Source organism: Ictidomys tridecemlineatus, chromosome 12 (assembly GCF_052094955.1).
Source record: "Ictidomys tridecemlineatus isolate mIctTri1 chromosome 12, mIctTri1.hap1, whole genome shotgun sequence".
Taxonomy (NCBI): Eukaryota; Metazoa; Chordata; class Mammalia; order Rodentia; family Sciuridae; genus Ictidomys; species Ictidomys tridecemlineatus.
Genome location: NC_135488.1, coordinates 100,698,165 through 100,714,449, shown reverse-complemented (window position 1 = coordinate 100,714,449; position 16,285 = coordinate 100,698,165). Strand labels below are relative to the sequence as shown.

The following is a 16,285-nucleotide window of genomic DNA, read 5'->3' as shown; positions in this document are numbered from 1 at the left end:
CGCCCAGGGCCGGGCAGAGTCCGGAGCAGCGCCAGCAGCGCCCCGCCCGCCTCCCCTGCCCCCCCGGTCCACGGAGCCCTGCGATCCCGCGGGAGGAAGGGGCGGGGTACCGGTGTCACTGAGACCAACAGACTGGTGAGGCTGGTGTGTGTGACACACACACACACACACACACACACACACCTAGAGAGGCAGACAGAGGGCAAGGCTGGTACTATGAGAGGGTTTAACTGTGGTCATGCCATGGGTGCAAGTGGCTCTGCTTGGGAGATGCAGATGTATGTGACAAAATAGAATGGAATAATTTACTCCTTTCATGTGTGATTGTGACTGGTGTATGCGGCCATGGGTATGAGGAACTTGACATAGTGGGGATATTTTGTGTCTGTGTCCAGTGTGGAATGGGCTTGAGAGAGTATGGCCAACGTGTGCTTGATCTTCTAGGTGTGTGATAGTATGAGATTCAAGCACTATATGTATAAAGGTATCTGGGTGAACTCTTCCGGAATTGTTAATGATGTTCAAATGACACTGAGCTGCATGCGACTGCTGTTTCCAGTGAAGGTGTCACTGTGTAACTGAGGAATGAGGGGAGGGTCAGGTGGGGTTGTCAGGAGAAACTATCACCACAAGGGCCGTGGTGGCAGCATTGCAATTGTGTGGCTGTAGCTTTGTGATCAAAATGAGGTTGTCACCTGCTTTTGTCCTAGTGGCCAGTCCCTCTACCTAGGTTCTGCACTGCATCCTCACCCACTGACCCAAAGACTTAGTTCTTTAAATGACCTCATGTCTTGATCTTCAGCTTCCCCCTCTCCAGCAGACCTTCCATCAGCAGTCATGACAGCAGCAAGCCATTCTCACCTGTCATCCTTCCTATGGGGAGTCTTGATGGCCACTGCCTCCTTGGTTCACAATATCCACTCCTCCCTCCCTCCCTCCCTCCCTCCCTCCCTCTCTGGGCATTTCATACCCCATCTGTTCAATGTTTATGGCTAACATAACTTTCATCATCTCTGTTATGGGTTCAGTTGTGTCTTCCAAAAATTTATATGTTGAAATTAACTCCTAGTACCTCAAAATGTGCCTTAATTGGGAATAGGGTCCTTGCCCATGTAATTAATTAAGATGAGGTCAGTGGGTGTGGTGGCACACACCTATAATTCTACAACTTGGGAGGCTGAGGAAGGAGGATCACAAGTTTGAGATCAACCTGGCAACTTAGGGAGACCCTGTCTCAATATAAAACAAAAAGGGTTGAGGGTGTAGGTCAGAGGCAGAGCACTTGCCTAACATGCTCAAGGCAATGGGTTAAACTGCCCTACCAAAAAATGGGAATGGGGCTTCAGAGTTCCCCTTCTGCAGTTCTTGCTGCACACCCCACACCCCCCCCTCCTTTATTGGTATCAGAGATTGAATTCAGGGGCACTTAACCACTGAGCCACATCCCCAGCCCCTTCTGTCTTTTCTGCACTGTGAGGTCAAGTAGGTGGCACTCTCTCTCTATATATTTTTTTTAATATTTATTTTTTTTAGGTACAGATGGACACAACACAATGCCTTTATTTTTTTTATGTGGTGCTGAGGATCAAACCCGGATCCCACCCGTGCTAGGAGAGCACTCTACCACTGAACCACAATCCCAGCCCCTTTATGTCTTGCTGAGGATTGAACCCAGGGCCTCACATGCTAGGCGAGCACTCTACCACTGAGCCACAACACCAGCCCCAGGCACTATATTTGAAGAACAGACCATTACCAGACACTGAACATGTTGGCACTTTGATCTTGGATTTTTCAGCCTCCAGAATTGTGAGAAATAAATTTCTGTTGCTTATAAATTTCCCCAGTTTGTGGTATTTTGTTATAGCAGCCCATAGAGACTAAGACAAACCTACATGAAAATGGAGATAGAGATGCAGGTAATGCTTCTACAAGCCAAGGAACACTAAGGATTGTGGGTAAACCACCAGAAGCTAGGGGAAAGACATGCATGGAACAGATCCTCACAGCCTTCAGGAGGATCAACTGTGTTGACATCTTGATCTTGACTTCTAGCATCCAAAAGTGTTAGGACAGTAGTTTCTGTTGTTTACAATACTTTGTTCTAGCAACCCTGTAAACTAATGAATCATCTAAATGCTAATGACTAGCAAATCTCTAATTTCCATTTGTAAGTAAGAACCTACTTATTTGGGCTGGGGATGTGGCTCAAGCGGTAGCGTGCTCGCCTGGCGTGCTCGCCTGGCATGCGTGCGGCCCAGGTTCGATCCTCAGCACCACATACAAATAAAGATGTTGTGTCTGCCGAAAACTAAAACAATAAATATTAAAGTTCTCTCTCTCTCTCTCTCTCTCTCTCTCTCTCTCTCTCTCAAAAAAAAAGTTAAAAAAAAAAAAAAAAGAAGTCTCTCACTTATCCTGGAGCTAGCACTCCCACCTCCCACTTGCCTGGGTAACTCCTATTCATTTTTTTGTCCCCCCCCCCCAATGAAGCTTGGGCACCCTCCTCAGTGCCACTATGGCAGCAAGTACTTCCTTTTTCTAGCATCACTCCCTGTAGTAGAGGTTCAACCCTGAGGACATATTCGAATCGCATTGATACCTGAGATGTTCTTCAGATCAACTCTATCAGAGGTGGGATATGGGCACTGACAGTTTATACAACTCCCAAGTGATTCTCATCTGCAATCAAGGTAGAAAATCATAGCTCTTCTATGTTCCTTATTACTCTATCCCAATGAAGACAGGATCAGAATCCTTGGGATATCTATATCCAGTGCCTGGTACAGAGTGAATGATGAATAAAGTATCTTTTATATGACTACTATTGGCAGGGATTGTATGAGACAACAGAGTGACACTGCAGGAATGACATTAACCTGGGATTTGGATTGCCACCACTGAGCATCAGAACCCGGAGCGCGTAACAGTTTGGGGTTGTCACAGTTGTACAGTGGTTGTACCCTGTGTATGAAGGTCACTGTGAATATACTCTGCATGGCAGGGCAGAATATCCCACAAGAATGGCTGTGCCCAGAGTGTGATTGAGTAATTGGAAAGTTCTGACCAGGATGTTTGATTTTGCTGTTGCAGGGGAAGTTTGAGGAAGGAGCCGGAGATGGCTCACAAGATGGCAGCCGTGGGAGAGGCTGCTTGTCCTTGAGCTGCACGCTTGTAACCGCGAAGGGGACTTGGGAGGTAAGGAAGAGGGGGCCGGAGGCCATTGGCAAGTCATTGGTGCTGCCTCAGTGAGGGCGGCTACGCAGCTCGCTCAGCGCCCTGGCACCTTCTCTCGTCGCTCCATTCCCAGCACAGGCGGGAGGCGGGTCTTTGAAGACCGACCAATGGTGTGAAAGGGGCGGGGCCGACGCCGAACTGCGAGCGGAAGAGTCAAGGTTCAGGATCTGGAGCCGGTCGGGAGCTTGGGAGTTGGGAGCTCCCTACTCAAGATGCTGAGTTTCTCCCTGAGCTACCAGAACGGCACATGGACAGAGACATTCTCTCTGCTTTTGGCTCTTGGCGTTGCCCTCTACTTGGGCTACTATTGGGCGTGTGTGCTCCAGGTGGGTGCGAGCCCAGCGCTCTGAACGGTGGGTTTGGGGTACTCGGTGTAGGGAGCCACTTCCAACCGGAATTCGAGCCTTTTGTGAAAACTTTGATGGTTAGGTCTCGTGCCTCAGGTGAAATTTGCCTTTATCACTTAATGGAGAGTCAGTTCTTTGCCTCCCTAGATTCTCTGCATTCTCCCATGCCAGCTGATCCGGCTGGGCACCATGTGGACAGGCATTTGGGGAAAGGCAGGGTGAAAGACATCCCGAAGTGTCAAAAGAGACGTGCACACTCCGCTTTCCTTTTTAGGTGGTCTAGCAGTTTTCTCATTAGCAGCACTGAATGATGGAAACAGGCCTGTGGTTTGTAGGCAATCCCAGGACCAGCTCCATCAGCCCAATAAAGGCTCCCTTCCTTTGAGGGCTGTCAGACCTGATGGATAACCTTAGCTGTCTATGTACATTCAGCCCTGTATTAAGTTCTCCACATATAGTGTGATGAAAAAGTATAAAGAGGCTGATTTTGATCAGTTTGGGGATTTTCTTACTGAAATTTGATAAGTACAGAAAAATCTTTTGATCTTCATTAAAAATCTGTTTCAGCTAGCTGAGTCTCAACAAGAAACCTATCGATTCAAGTCCTTAAAAGAGGCCTATAGGAGCCTGGTGTGGTGGTGCTCATCTGTAATCCCAGTGGCTTAGGAGGCTGAGGCAGGAGAATCACAAATTCCAGGCTAGTCTCAGCAAATTAGTGAGGCCCTAAGAAATTTAGTGAGACCCTGACTCAAATTAAAAAAGGATTGGGGATGTGGCTCAGTGGGAAAGGTCTTGTGCCTCATTTGGGTTCAATCCCCAATAACCCCCCACACACACACACACAAATGTAAATAAAAGGCCTATAGGAGCTGGGCCCTGTGGCTCTTGCACCTGTTGTCACAGCTGTTGGGGCTAGGACTGAGGCAGGAGGATTGCTTTAGCTCAAGAGTTCAGACCAGCCTGAGCAACATTTCAAGACACTATAAGTTTGGGCTGGATGTGTAGATCAGTGGTAGAGTGTGTGTTCTTAGCATGCTTGAGGCCCTGGACTTGATCCTCACCATGGATAATAATAATAAGCCTTCCTTAATAAAAACAGTTTAAAATCCCACAGTCTCACAATACTGTTAAGCCTCACCTTATACAGCAGATTTGGAAAGATGGTCAGATCAGACCTATCCTGAATAAAATATTTTTCTTTCTTTCTTTCTTTTTTTTAAAGAGAGAGAGAGGTAGAGAGAGAGAGAGAGAATTTTTAATATTTATTACTTAGTTATCAGCTGGTACAACATCTTTGTTTGTATGTGGTGCTGAGGATCGAACCCGGGCTGCATGCATGCCAGGCGAGCGCGCCACGGCTTGAGCCACATCCCCAGCCAAATAAAACATTTTTCTTTGCTTGCATCCAGCCACACAGCAGAGTCCCTACTCTATACTCCAAACCCTTTCTTGACTTCCAGATACTGAAGCAAGGAAAGTACCATTCTGGAGAGCCCGAGGACATGGAATTTAGGCTGTCCAGCATGGTAATGGATTATTACTGATTTATCCACAGCAGCCAATGGCATATTACTAGGATTGAGTCAAGAAACATTTTGCTAGAGATCAAGAGGCTGACTCACATAAGTCAAGCCTGTAAACTAATTTGTTGGTCTTGTTCTCTACTACTGAGCTGTGTGAGGATTTAATAAGTTGATAGCAACTCAAAATCTTGGCAATTAGGAGGTAATATAGTACAGTGACTAAATGGCTCAGTTCTAGAGTCAGAACATCTTGGATTTGAATCTTCAGCTCTGACACAAAGCTGTTGTTTGATCCAGGAGCATGCCTGTAATCCCAGCAGCTCAGGAGGCTGAGGCAGGAGAACCGAGAGTTCAAAGACAGCCTCAGCAAAATTGAGGCACTAAGCAACTCAGTGAGACCCTGTCTCTAAATAAAAATACAAAACAGGGCTGGGGATGTGGCTCAGTGGTCAAGTGCCCCAAGTTTGACTTCTGACAAGTTATTTGACTTTCAGACTGTTCACCGAGAGGGATCATAGAGCTTAAAGAACCATTATGACAATCATAAAATAAAATCATGTAAAGTGCTTATTAGCACAATGCCTAGAACATAATGAGCACTCCAGATTTTACCTACAAGTATTACTGATACCATAATTATTAATTCTGCCTTGCCTCTTGTTTGCTATGTGACTGGGTAAACCAGATGACCTTTGAGAATCATAACTTCTTCACTTATATCTTATCTCATAAGGTTGGTTTAAACTAGTGCATTTAGCACCCTGTGAGTCATTACTTTTATTCCAGGGTTTAAGGAGCAGGGTCCAAGTCATATCTCCCAAAAGTCACACTATTAACTTGACCTCTCTGGTTTATCTTATCATTTGCCCAGTCCCTTTTGAGCATCTGGATTGTAAGAAAAGAGAGGAATCTGAGCAAGTTCCTCCGAAATGCAATTTCTGTTACTGAGGCTGAGGCCTTTTGCCTGTTCCACATACTCCTTCTTAAGCTTTCTATGTGGCTGGGCCTTCATTCACTTGATGCCTATTCTGAACCAAGCAGGGAAAGCGAAAGTTAGGTCAGTACCCACTAATCTCATCTGCCCCTGTTTGCCCATTGCTGCGCCCTTTGTCCTGGCTGGCATGAATAAAAATATTTATTTACATGAAGACTGTTCTTTCTGTAAAGAAAGGTCTAATAGTAGGTGCCCTGAAGAAAGAAGCCCTTCAACAGTGAGCAGAGACATTAGGAACAACAGGAATATGCAGATGAGGTACTAAAATCCAGAGGGGCCTGTGACCAGAGGGCACCTCAGGAAGAAGACAGCAAGGAAAAGACTGCCAATGGTGCTACATTTTTTCAGCCCCTACTCACAACCCCAGCTCTTCCTGCAGGGGATCAGCTTTATATTACCTGCTGTCTCCCAAGTGGGTTGGGAGCAGGGATAGGCTGAGCAAGGCAGTCAGCACTCAGCTGCAGCAGCTCTCAGTTTAGGGTCAATTTGGGAGAGATGACACTCCAGGACTGGGGTTCTGTGGAATTCTGGCTGACTGTTCATGGCCATTCGTGACTAAGATGTGGTAGATAAGTCACTTGACAAAGCAGGGTCCTCTAGGCTGATCTCTGGGGAGAATGGTTACTCACCTCCTGGTGCTAGGTGCCTCACAAGCTTGGGGCAAAATCAAGGAAGATTATGGGGCAAAAATCAAGGAAGATTTTGCTATGTGATTACAGAGGCCTCGCCTGGTGGCTGGACCCCAGTTTCTGGCCTTCCTGGAGCAACACTGTCCAATCACTAAGGAAATTTTCTACCCCACACTGTGGTGTTTTGAGGGACGGCTACAAACCATCTTTCGAGTCCTCCTACAGTCTCAGCCCCTAGTCCCTTACCAGAGGTAAGAAGGGACAGAATGGGGTGGACATGAAGCTGCAAGTCCCTAGGGGAAACCTATCTACCTCTTTTAAAGTGAAGGTAATCTTTGCTCCATTTACCTCAGTGTGTTGAGAGCACAGTGAGATTGAGTAAATGGAAGGGCTCTCTGATTGCACACCACAAGGTAATATTCAATCTCATGCCCCATTCTGGTCAGTCTTAGTTTTTACATAAGCATACCTTCAAATGATGCTAGTGGGAAACTTTTAGACGTATCAGTGAGGCAGGGGATGAACTTTTGAAGTACATCAAATCCCTAGTAGTATCTTTGTGTGCCCATCTCTTCCAAACCACAGTGAAGTCCTCCAAACTCCAGATGGAGGCCAGTTCATGCTAGACTGGGCAGTGCAGCCCACCAGCAGTCACTACTCTGATCCTGCCACCCAGCCCATTGTGTTGCTGCTTCCTGGCATCAGTGGCAGTAGCCAAGAGACATACATTTTACACCTGGCAAGCCAAGCTTTAAGGGACGGCTACAGGTAAGGATGGTACAGTTCAGGAGTTGGGGAGCCTGAGAAATTATAATAGGGAGAAGTCAGTCCAATCCTGATGGAGAGCTTTAGGAAGGGAGTCTTAACAGTCTCTTTGAAGACTATCAAAAGGGGAGGGGATCAAAAGGGGAAGGTTTGGTTGATGTACCTATGTATGCCCCCAGAGCTGTCGTATTTAATAACCGGGGCTGCCGTGGGGAAGAACTGCTGGTGAGTACCCTCCTTCCCCATGATGGCTCTGTATCTGCTCCCTTTTGAGACACTTGGCCCTGGGGCCCTATCCTCCTGCCTACCTACCCTTCCTCCCTTTCCCCACCACCTCCTAAGCCCTTCCATTTTGCTACCTTCTAGTCTCCTCCCTCCCTGTCCAATAATCCCATTTGCCCTTAGACCCACAGGGCATATTGTGCCAGCAATACTGAAGATCTAGAGACAGTTGTGAACCTCATAAAGCGCCGCTACCCCCAAGCTCCATTGCTGGCTGTGGGCATCTCTTTTGGAGGGTAATGGTTGCCTGGGCTTAAGTCAAAGGCCCAGTCTTCCCTTCTTTCCACCTCCATGTCCTTTCTTTCTCCATCCCAACTCACTCGTGCAAACCTTCTTTCATGGCCCCTTGTCCAATCCTGCAGGATACTGGTGCTGAACTACCTGGCACGAACTGGGAAGGCTGCGGGATTAGTGGCAGGACTGACTCTATCTGCATGCTGGGATTCCTTTGAGACCTCTCACTCCTTGGAGACCCCCCTCAACTCACTGCTCTTCAATGGGCCCCTCACTGCTGGGCTCTGCCAGTTTGTGAACAGGTAGGGAGGGTAGGAGGGAGCAGAAGAGAGGGCAGGACAGCAGATGTGCCAGGCTTTCCCAATACTTGGTCAGTTCTTACCTAGGCTTTCTCATGTGTGAGATAGTACAATAGGCTAAAGGCTTTGGGCCATAAGCAGGAGTCAAGATAAACAGTGATTATACTCTTTTCCAGAAATAGAAGGACAATTGAAAACGTGGTGGATGTAGACTTTGTGCTACAGGTATAATCTTTCAACCATCCTCAGCCCCAATATTACTCTACCACTGTCTTCCTCTTCTGTTATCTTAGCCCCTCCTGCCCCTACCACATAGGCCCGCACAATCCGCCAGCTTGATGAGCGCTACACATCTATAGCCTTTGGGTATAAAGACTGTGATGACTATTACCAAGCATCAAGCCCAAGAACCAAGGTCAATGCCATCCAGATCCCTGTGCTCTGCCTCAATGCAGCAGATGACCCCTTCTCCCCAGTCCATGGTGAGTAGTTTGAATCATGAAACCTTAACCTCAGAGAAAGTAGACCATGCGGTACAGGTAGAAAAACTGAATTCTCATTAAATACCAGGTCCCTAACCTCTTTTCTGACTCCCTCCCAGCCTTACCCCTACAGGCTGCCCAGCGCTCTCCCCAGGTTGCACTACTCATCACAGCTCGGGGTGGCCACATCGGTTTCATGGAAGGGCTGCTGCCTTGGCAGCACTGCTACATGAACCGCCTCTTGCATCAGTACGCCAGCGCCATCTTCCAGCATCCAGCAGAGCTGATTGACCTAAAGGCACTCCCACCTTCTGGGGACATAAAGAGCTGACAAGAGTACATTTGGGATCTCAGTTCAATCTTCCCTTGTTTATTAAATATCAACTCGTCTTGCCTACTGGGCTGAGGTTCATTTTTCCCTTTCTTCAAGGCCGGGGTAGACCATCCAGGAACTTACTGCTTGTTTAGCCTGGTTGGCTTGGCACTACCCACCTGAACTCAGAGGTTGCCACCTGAGTCTTCTTTTTGCCCTTTCCTGCCTTAATAGTAGGTGCCAGTCCAGTCCTTGTCTCAACAAAGACCAGGGTTATCATTTGAAGGCTGTGAGGGGAGAAGGACGGCAGTACCTCCAGGGTCTTCAGCATCTTCACATGTTCCTGGAGGAGGACAAGCTCAACACTGGAGCCTCTGATAGACAGAGGGAAGGAGGCAGGTAGTATTTATGGTCCAGGTTTTAGACATTAGTGTCTTGGGTGGACCCACAGGTGATGAATCCAGGGCTCCCAGGACCCAGAATCACACAGGGCCACAACCAAGCTTTAACAGAGAAGGGCAAGCAGGGCCCATCAGTCTCATCAGAGGCAGCTTCAACTATGGATCCAAGTGGAGTAATAAGAGTCCAGGCCTCTATTCTGCTCTTGAAGGTGGCAGTGTCCAGGCCCCTGATTCCCAGGGGCTAAAGAGGCTAAAGGAAACCTGGAAAGGCACTCTGGAGCAGCAGGATGGTCACAACAATAAGCCCGACACATAACAGGAGCAGCAGCCACACAGGAACACTCCCTGTGGGTGGAGGTGAGAGAAATGAGCAAAGGGGCTTCAGAGACTGAAGACCAAAACCTTCAACCTGTTAAGGAGGAGGCAAATGGATGGCTATAAACAAAGCAAACAAGCAGCTATTCTCCGTGGGTGAGTTTCTGCTACAGCTAAAGGTGGGATAGGAACCCAAACCCCCAATGACTCACGCCTTGAGGGCAACAGGTGCAACTGGCAACGACTGTCCACAGCCACAGAGAACAGGGCAGTTTCATGGGACCCGAGAAGTTCTGGACCACGACCCTTCTCAGGTAGGAAGGCCACATCTGTAACCACAATGCCATGGGCCTCCCTCATGTAATAGAGGCGCTGAAGACAGGAAGAAAAATAGTGAGGGAAAGCCCAGTTAGAAGCGTTCCCTCTGGGAGACATTCTGCCCACCCCCACCAGGCTTCCCCTATGGATGGGCCAGATCCCTTCTGGCACTCAGGGTAGAGTAGCCAACAGTCTTCTCACAGGGCTATGCCAATGTCCACCCATTACCTGAAGAGAGAAAGCTATGTAGATGGCTACAGAGCCAGTGACCGTACCCAGGCCTAGGAAGGTGCCCGATTCACTGTAACAAACAACAAAAGTTCATTATCTTCAGGAACTCAGGCAGGACTGTTCCCAAACTCCCCCAGGACCCCTCTGCCCAGCCAAGCCACCACTGTCTCATACCTGACACTGAGGCAGGAGATGACTTCATTGCCACAGGGCTTGGTACGAAGAGGCAAGAAGGAAGAACCATCCCAGGCTGTGAGGTAGCAAGGTGGGGGCTGGCGCAGCCGCTTGTGGGGGATCTGCACTGTGAACAGCCGCAGCCCAGAAGGCTGGTCTGGAACCTGCCCAAACCTAGGAGCCAGGCAAGGGACTATTCAGTTCCTCGGTCTTCCTCTTCAGAGGTTTGTACACTCCTGTCCCTAATCATGCTGGATGTTAACACCTGGCAAGGCCACAGTTCCTCCACCTCTCCCCCACCATAGCTAGGCTATGCCTCTTTTAGCCACTGTCAGGGTCTTCATACCTGCAAGCCTGATAGCGGTAAGGCGTGTTAGAAAAGGTGGGTCCATTTTCTTGCCAGTGCAGCTGCATCAGTAGCTGATCTTTCTGCCACACAGAGGCCTTAAGGTCCCAGCCTACAGTTACCAACTAGTTAGGAATAAAGATTCCAGAGATGGCTAGTTAGGGATCTACTTCCTGTGCAAACAGTATAAGCACTTCCTTACTCCTTTCTACATCCCCTTCCCACACTCCACCTCACCTTGCCATCAGGCCCCAAAGCCAGGTCTTCAATATCCCCTTCATGGGCTTTGAACTCCAGAACTTTCTCCAGGCTGGGTACCTGCAGCCAAGCCACCAATCTGATTAGGCCAGATAGCAAGAGCACTATGATCCTCACCCCTCTTCTTCAATGGCCACTCACAAGTTTCCCAGAACTCATTCAGATTATTACAATTTTGGTCTTGTTGCAACTACCATTCATCTTCCCTAAACCCCCAAAGTCACACCTTCCAGACACGAACAAAGCCATCTGTTCCTCCAGTGGCAAGCAGGGTGTTATCATGGTTGAAACACACAACTTTCTGCAGTGGATCAGAGCCGAAGTTTGTCTGCACTGCCTGCAAATTCTCAACCTTGAGCTCTCCCCCCTCAGGATGGGTTTCAGCTCCTGATTTCTTCTCTTCTGGGGTTGCCCCCTTCCTTTGTCGAAGCCCTTGCTCCTTGGAACCTGCAACACAAACAGCTTGCCAGGATCCAGCCCTCTGTATTAAATAGAATTGGTCGCTCTCTATATGGCAAGGATTTCTGCAGCTTCTAGCTGCTAACATGACCTTATTTGCAATTTCACTTCTTTAAAAGAAAAAGATGAAAATGATCTTATTCATTTAACCCTTTTCCCAAAGCTCCTCACCTGCCTTCTCTGCCTTGTTGTCTTTCTGCTTATGGACCCGGAAACGCAGGAGCTGACATTGGGCATCCTGCCCTGCAGCAAGGATATCACCCGCCAGTGCCAAGTTCATGGTAGCCCGTGTCTCCGTGTCATGGGAGTGCAGCAGGGAAGCGCTTAGGCGCCCATTAATTTGTTCTAGCTGCAGAAAGTGCTATGAGAGAGGGAACAAGGATGGGCAAAGTTCAGGGGTGCACGGAGCACATGCAAGGCAAACTTCTCTTAGTTCTTACCCTTTTTGATCACTGCACTTTCTAATTCACAGGGTTTTTCGCGCTGTTTATCTTTTTTGGGGGGCTTTCCAAATTTGTATAGCAAGCAGGCTGGGATAATTATCTCCAGTTTACAGATAAACAGGGTGGAACTCCAAAAAGTGAAGGAACCCGGGCTGGGGATATAGCTCAGTTGGTAGGGTGCTTGCCTCGCAGGCACAAGACCTTGGGTTCACACACACATACAAATACAGAGGGAACCTAGGTAGCCTAAGGGCCAACAGCAGCGCTGGAGCCTGCTACAGGGCAGATCAACAAGAAAAAGCCCGGATAAGACCCCTGGAGCTGTTCGCAAGGTGTAGCTTAGGCATTCCTGCCTACCCGGCGGGTGTGCAGCTTTTACTTCTCCTTCCGAGTCTCTCAACCGCCTGCTGAGTAAAATTCTCGGTTGAAATTCGCACGGGGGTTCCCGGTCTGCCGGGTTTTCCCACCGTAAATGGGCAGGACCCGAAGCTGGGGTGCGGGCCACCCCTGCGGCCCCGGAATTGTCCCCAGCCCGCGGTGTGACCCGGTCCTACTGGCCTCGCGCTCTCACCACTCCATTCTTTATGCCGGTCTTGGCAGCGCCTCCTCCGCCCGCAGCGATGAGCAGGCCCGCGCTGGGGTCGACCTGAAGCGCGTACAACGGGAACGGGGCCCGGTAAAGCTCTGGAGCCCGGCGACGGCCCATCCCGCCCGCCGCGCGTTCACTGTCAGCCCCGAGGCACCGAGGACATGCCGCGTCCGCACTTCGGCTACTTCCCCGGCCGCTGCTGAACTTAGATCGGTCGCTGGCGGGAGGACTCCCGATCCCTTTCACACACGCCGGGTTGCGACAACTCTAACCACCCACCAGCAGCTATCTCCACTCGGGTCTGACTCTAGCTCGAAGACGCGCACTGCGCAGGCGCCCCTACCCGCGGCTTTCTCTGCGCAGGCGCACAACGTCGGTACGCGTCAGCACTAGCGGGCCGCTGGGCTACAGCAGCGGAATTCCGACTCGGATCGGGTTCACCGCTTGTGGTGACCACAGACCCGCCATCTTTGTTCTGGGCGCGGGAAGCAGCGGAGGCGGGCCTGGAAGAGGCTACCGAGGGTCAATAAGCCTTTCATAAACAAATCCTCCAATTACGACTCTTCACCTGAGTAGTGATCCACCGACTCATACATGCAGTCTTTATCTATTACACCAGGGAGGACGTGATTAGTCCAAGCGCACAGGCTGGAGACCGCCTGCGGCTCTTGCCTCTTTGAGGCGAGATGGACTTGAAACGAACCTGGCTTCAAATCCCAGATTCACGGGGCTGGGGATGTGGCTCAAGCGGTGGCGCGCTCGCCTGGCATGCGTGCGGCCCGGGTTCGATCCTCAGCACCACATACCAACAAAGATGCTGTACACGCCGATTACTAAATAATATTAAAAAATAGATTCACTTACCTCCTAATGTGTGGAAACTGTTCTCCATCCTTACCTTGTCCTATGGTTGGCAGAGTCTTCGATTCCCTTTCTCTGGGCTTCTCATTTGCACTTCTGCAGTGAAGGTGTACCCTAACAGACTTGGGGACAGCTTGGTTCCCTGGACGGTGTCTTGGGGACAGCTTGGTTCCCTGGACGGTGTCTTCCTTGCCTGACACCCCACCCTTCTGAGAGTGCCTTCGTTTTTTCATCTATGTCAGGATCCCTGTGCTCCCCCTGCGAATGAGCTTTAGGAATGCCCTTCCCGGCCAAGAGAAATGGGCAGTTGCATCCTCAGAGGCCCAAGTGGAATGGGCTTGGTGACTTCATCTGTGAGGATACCAGTGTCTGGTTCCACAGAGTTGAATTAAAAGTGTGAAGGGCCTGACCTAGCCCTTGTGCATCTCAGGACCTAGGGACTTTTGGGTCCCTTCCCCACCTGGGATAGGACACCTGTTGTCCTTGGCCCTTCTATTTCTTTTGACATCCCTGCTTCCTACCCTGGCCTTGTAGGGAACTGGCACCCCTGTAGCTGCAGCCACCCATTCTTTGAGCTCAGGACACAAATATAAGTTTCTCAGGGTCAGGCTTTATTGGATACACTGAAGGCTGAATGGGGCTTTAGGTGCCTTGGGTCCTCTTCAGCCAGGAGACAGCAAACTCCATAAGGGGTTTCCAGGGTTCAGGGCAGGAGAACAGACCTGACCTCCAGTCAACCAGCCCTTCAGGGTGTCTCGGGGGCTCCCCGAGATCTGGGACCTGGTGGGTAGGGTGGGGGTTTGAGGGGGTGCTCCAGGGAGCCTCCGCAGTTCTGGAACTAGGATTGTGACTTTTGGAGAACAGGCTCTGGAGAGGAAGGCCTCTTTGGGACAGGAGGCAGCTTGGGCTTCAGGGAAGCAGTGGCCTGTTTTGGTGCCTGAGGTGGAGGCCCCGAACACCAGGTGGATCTTGGAGATGGGAGGCCTGCAGACCTGTGGCTCCCGGCCTGCGAGGGTGTGCCTGGGACTGAATTTGCCTGATTCTGAGCCGCTGGGGCTCTGAGCCGCTGAGCTGCTGGGGTCTGGGCTGCTGGTGCTTGATGCGGAGGAGCCTGAGTGGCCTTGCCCTGAAGCCCTACTTCTTCCCGCCTTTTTTCTGGCAACAGATGCAAGGCCCTGGCCTGGCCCTGAGGCAGGCGGAGGCCAAAGCCGATGCCTATACGGAGTGGCCCAGATTCCTGGCCCTGTGCACAGGGCAGTAGCTGGGGGAATGCAAGCAGCCGGGGTCCAGTCCTGTACTTGGTTTTGGGGCAAGAGGGACCGCGGAGTCGCAGGCACACCAGGCATACGGGATACTCCACAACTGGGGCCTGGCCTGTTTTGCCTAGCCACAGGCGCTGCAGAAGCAGAAGCCGCAGGTCGTGGGCGATGCGGCGGTGGCCCAGGTGGACCACCAGGGCCTGGGCCAGGGCCCCTGGGTCCCTGAACTCTGCAGGGTCCTTCTCGCTTGCCACGCATCCTCCCACCACCCCAGGGGACTTGGTTTCCCTGTACTGAGGCCAGTGCCATGTCTGCTTGTTAGAGTGGACCCCTGGAGAAGGTAGGCTGGGGGAAGTGAGCGTGGAGCTAGGTAGGTCTTGCTGGCAGGAAGGAGTCTGATAACCGGAGCGGGGAGAGTTGTGTGGCTGGGAAGGAGAGGAGGAGCGGGTCAGAGGAGGAGATGGGTAGAGCTGTTGGTTGGACGGGGAGGAGGACTGTGGAAAGGCAATAGTGCCGTAGCTCTGGTGAAAGAAAGTGGGGGAACTTGGGAGGGGAGAGGAGTAGGGGTGTGGAGCAAAGTCAGAATTTGACTCAGAAGAGTAGGAATGGAGGCCAGGACTAGGGGACAGTGGAGAAGGGGAGAAAGGGAGATAGGACTGTGTGGAAGAGGAGAAAGGTGGGTAGGGAGAGAGAGGCTCTAGGGTTAGGGTAGAGGAGTCCACAAGTTGAGGAAGGCCCTGCGGGGGGCGCCCAGGGGGCACTGCGTTCTGTTGCAGCACCTGGTCCTTATTTTGAGGCAACATTGCCTTGAATCCAATAGGGACTGGGGCCACAAGACCAAGGACAGAGACCTAGCAGAATCAGGACAAGGGTCTCTGAGGCTAGTTGTGGCTGAGAATCAAGGAAGCCTTCTGTGTGCAGTGTGGCTCCGGCCTGATGTTGCTGTGGGCATTGGCAGCAGGAGGAGACACGGAGCCCTCTGGCACCGGGCTCTCGAGGTGCTCAGCGGGGAGCCTAGGTTTAAGCTTGGCTTCTCACTTCTTTGCAGTCAGCCATTGACGAGGGATGTATGGGAATGAGAAATCAGAGCTGCCTTTTGGGAACTGAGGGGCAGCGGTGACTCTCTGGATGGAGCAGAGGAAGACACAGCTCATAGGATCTGCAGAGAAGGAGACAGAGCCCATGATATGGGGTATTGGTCCATTTCTGGCTCTGCATCTGGTGAAAGAAAGTTGCGGGGCCAAGCTTCAGGCTGGACTTACCAAGTCCCTAAGTCTTTGTCCCCTTTAGAGTTGGAAGAACTGACAAAATACTCCCAGGAGGTAAGAAATTGGGAGGAAAAGATGAGGGAGGAGAGAGAGAGAGGGGTGGAGTTGGAGAAGGAGACTTTGGGGATGGGAACTGAGTGGAGGGTATTCTGGTTCTCTTGAGTTCTTACCAATGAGGATTCCTCTGGGCTGTTTCACAAGACACTTCAGCAAAGAGGGGACCTGGGAGAGAGATAAGAGTTATCAAATGGTGAAAGA

The 16,285-nt window shown here is 50.6% G+C and overlaps 3 protein-coding genes across 9 annotated transcripts; 1 reads left to right on the top strand and 2 right to left on the bottom strand.

Annotated features, from left to right (window-relative positions):
• Window positions 1-9,189, top strand: Abhd1 (abhydrolase domain containing 1). 4 transcript variants are annotated; one of them, XM_005322542.4, is made up of 11 exons: window positions 1-135; window positions 3,094-3,198; window positions 3,311-3,563; window positions 6,821-6,981; window positions 7,316-7,498; window positions 7,675-7,720; window positions 7,901-8,013; window positions 8,140-8,313; window positions 8,487-8,535; window positions 8,627-8,792; window positions 8,912-9,189. In XM_005322542.4, the coding sequence occupies exons 3-11, from the start codon at window positions 3,450-3,452 to the stop codon at window positions 9,121-9,123; spliced, it is 1,218 nt and encodes a 405-aa protein (XP_005322599.2). In that variant the 5' UTR covers window positions 1-135; window positions 3,094-3,198; window positions 3,311-3,449; the 3' UTR covers window positions 9,124-9,189. The 4 variants fall into 4 exon arrangements, with proteins under 4 accessions (XP_005322599.2, XP_021580273.2, XP_040127412.2 ...); XM_021724598.3 differs by having other exon boundaries at window positions 7,283-7,498; XM_040271478.2 differs by lacking the exon at window positions 7,316-7,498.
• Preb (prolactin regulatory element binding) lies at window positions 9,141-12,993 on the bottom strand. 4 transcript variants are annotated; one of them, XM_078029511.1, is made up of 10 exons: window positions 12,622-12,763; window positions 12,408-12,454; window positions 11,779-11,968; window positions 11,375-11,595; window positions 11,128-11,208; window positions 10,891-11,015; window positions 10,545-10,718; window positions 10,368-10,440; window positions 10,034-10,193; window positions 9,141-9,851 (listed from the first exon to the last, which is right to left on the bottom strand). In XM_078029511.1, exons 3-10 carry the CDS (start codon window positions 11,885-11,887, stop codon window positions 9,757-9,759), a joined length of 1,038 nt encoding a protein of 345 aa, XP_077885637.1. In that variant the 5' UTR covers window positions 11,888-11,968; window positions 12,408-12,454; window positions 12,622-12,763; the 3' UTR covers window positions 9,141-9,756. The 4 variants fall into 4 exon arrangements, with proteins under 4 accessions (XP_077885637.1, XP_005322600.1, XP_013212860.1 ...); XM_005322543.5 differs by lacking the exon at window positions 12,408-12,454 and having other exon boundaries at window positions 12,622-12,991; XM_021724597.3 differs by lacking the exon at window positions 12,408-12,454 and having other exon boundaries at window positions 9,782-9,915; window positions 12,622-12,993.
• A 999-nt stretch (window positions 12,994-13,992) lies between these two features.
• Prr30 (proline rich 30) lies at window positions 13,993-15,634 on the bottom strand. Its single transcript, XM_005322638.3, has one exon. It carries the CDS (start codon window positions 15,560-15,562, stop codon window positions 14,339-14,341), a length of 1,224 nt encoding a protein of 407 aa, XP_005322695.1. The 5' UTR covers window positions 15,563-15,634; the 3' UTR covers window positions 13,993-14,338.
• Between the last annotated feature and the right edge of the window lie 651 nt (window positions 15,635-16,285).

What these genes read in the sequence shown, in the direction of transcription:
- Prr30 (XM_005322638.3), bottom strand. Translation starts at nt 15,562, where the DNA reads ATGTTGCCTCAAAATAAGGACCAGGTGCTGCAACAGAACGCAGTGCCC.
- Preb (XM_005322543.5), bottom strand. Translation starts at nt 12,756, where the DNA reads ATGGGCCGTCGCCGGGCTCCAGAGCTTTACCGGGCCCCGTTCCCGTTG. An exon ending in CAACAAGGCAGAGAAGGCAG is followed by an intron (nt 11,596 to 11,778) that starts GTGAGGAGCTTT and finishes TTTGTGTTGCAG; the next exon opens with GTTCCAAGGAGCAAGGGCTT. An exon ending in GCACCTGTTGCCCTCAAGGC is followed by an intron (nt 9,852 to 10,033) that starts GTGAGTCATTGG and finishes CTCCACCCACAG; the next exon opens with GGAGTGTTCCTGTGTGGCTG.
- Abhd1 (XM_021724598.3), top strand. Translation starts at nt 3,450, where the DNA reads ATGCTGAGTTTCTCCCTGAGCTACCAGAACGGCACATGGACAGAGACA. An exon ending in GCTTTAAGGGACGGCTACAG is followed by an intron (nt 7,499 to 7,674) that starts GTAAGGATGGTA and finishes GTATGCCCCCAG; the next exon opens with AGCTGTCGTATTTAATAACC. An exon ending in GTGGGCATCTCTTTTGGAGG is followed by an intron (nt 8,014 to 8,139) that starts GTAATGGTTGCC and finishes CCAATCCTGCAG; the next exon opens with GATACTGGTGCTGAACTACC.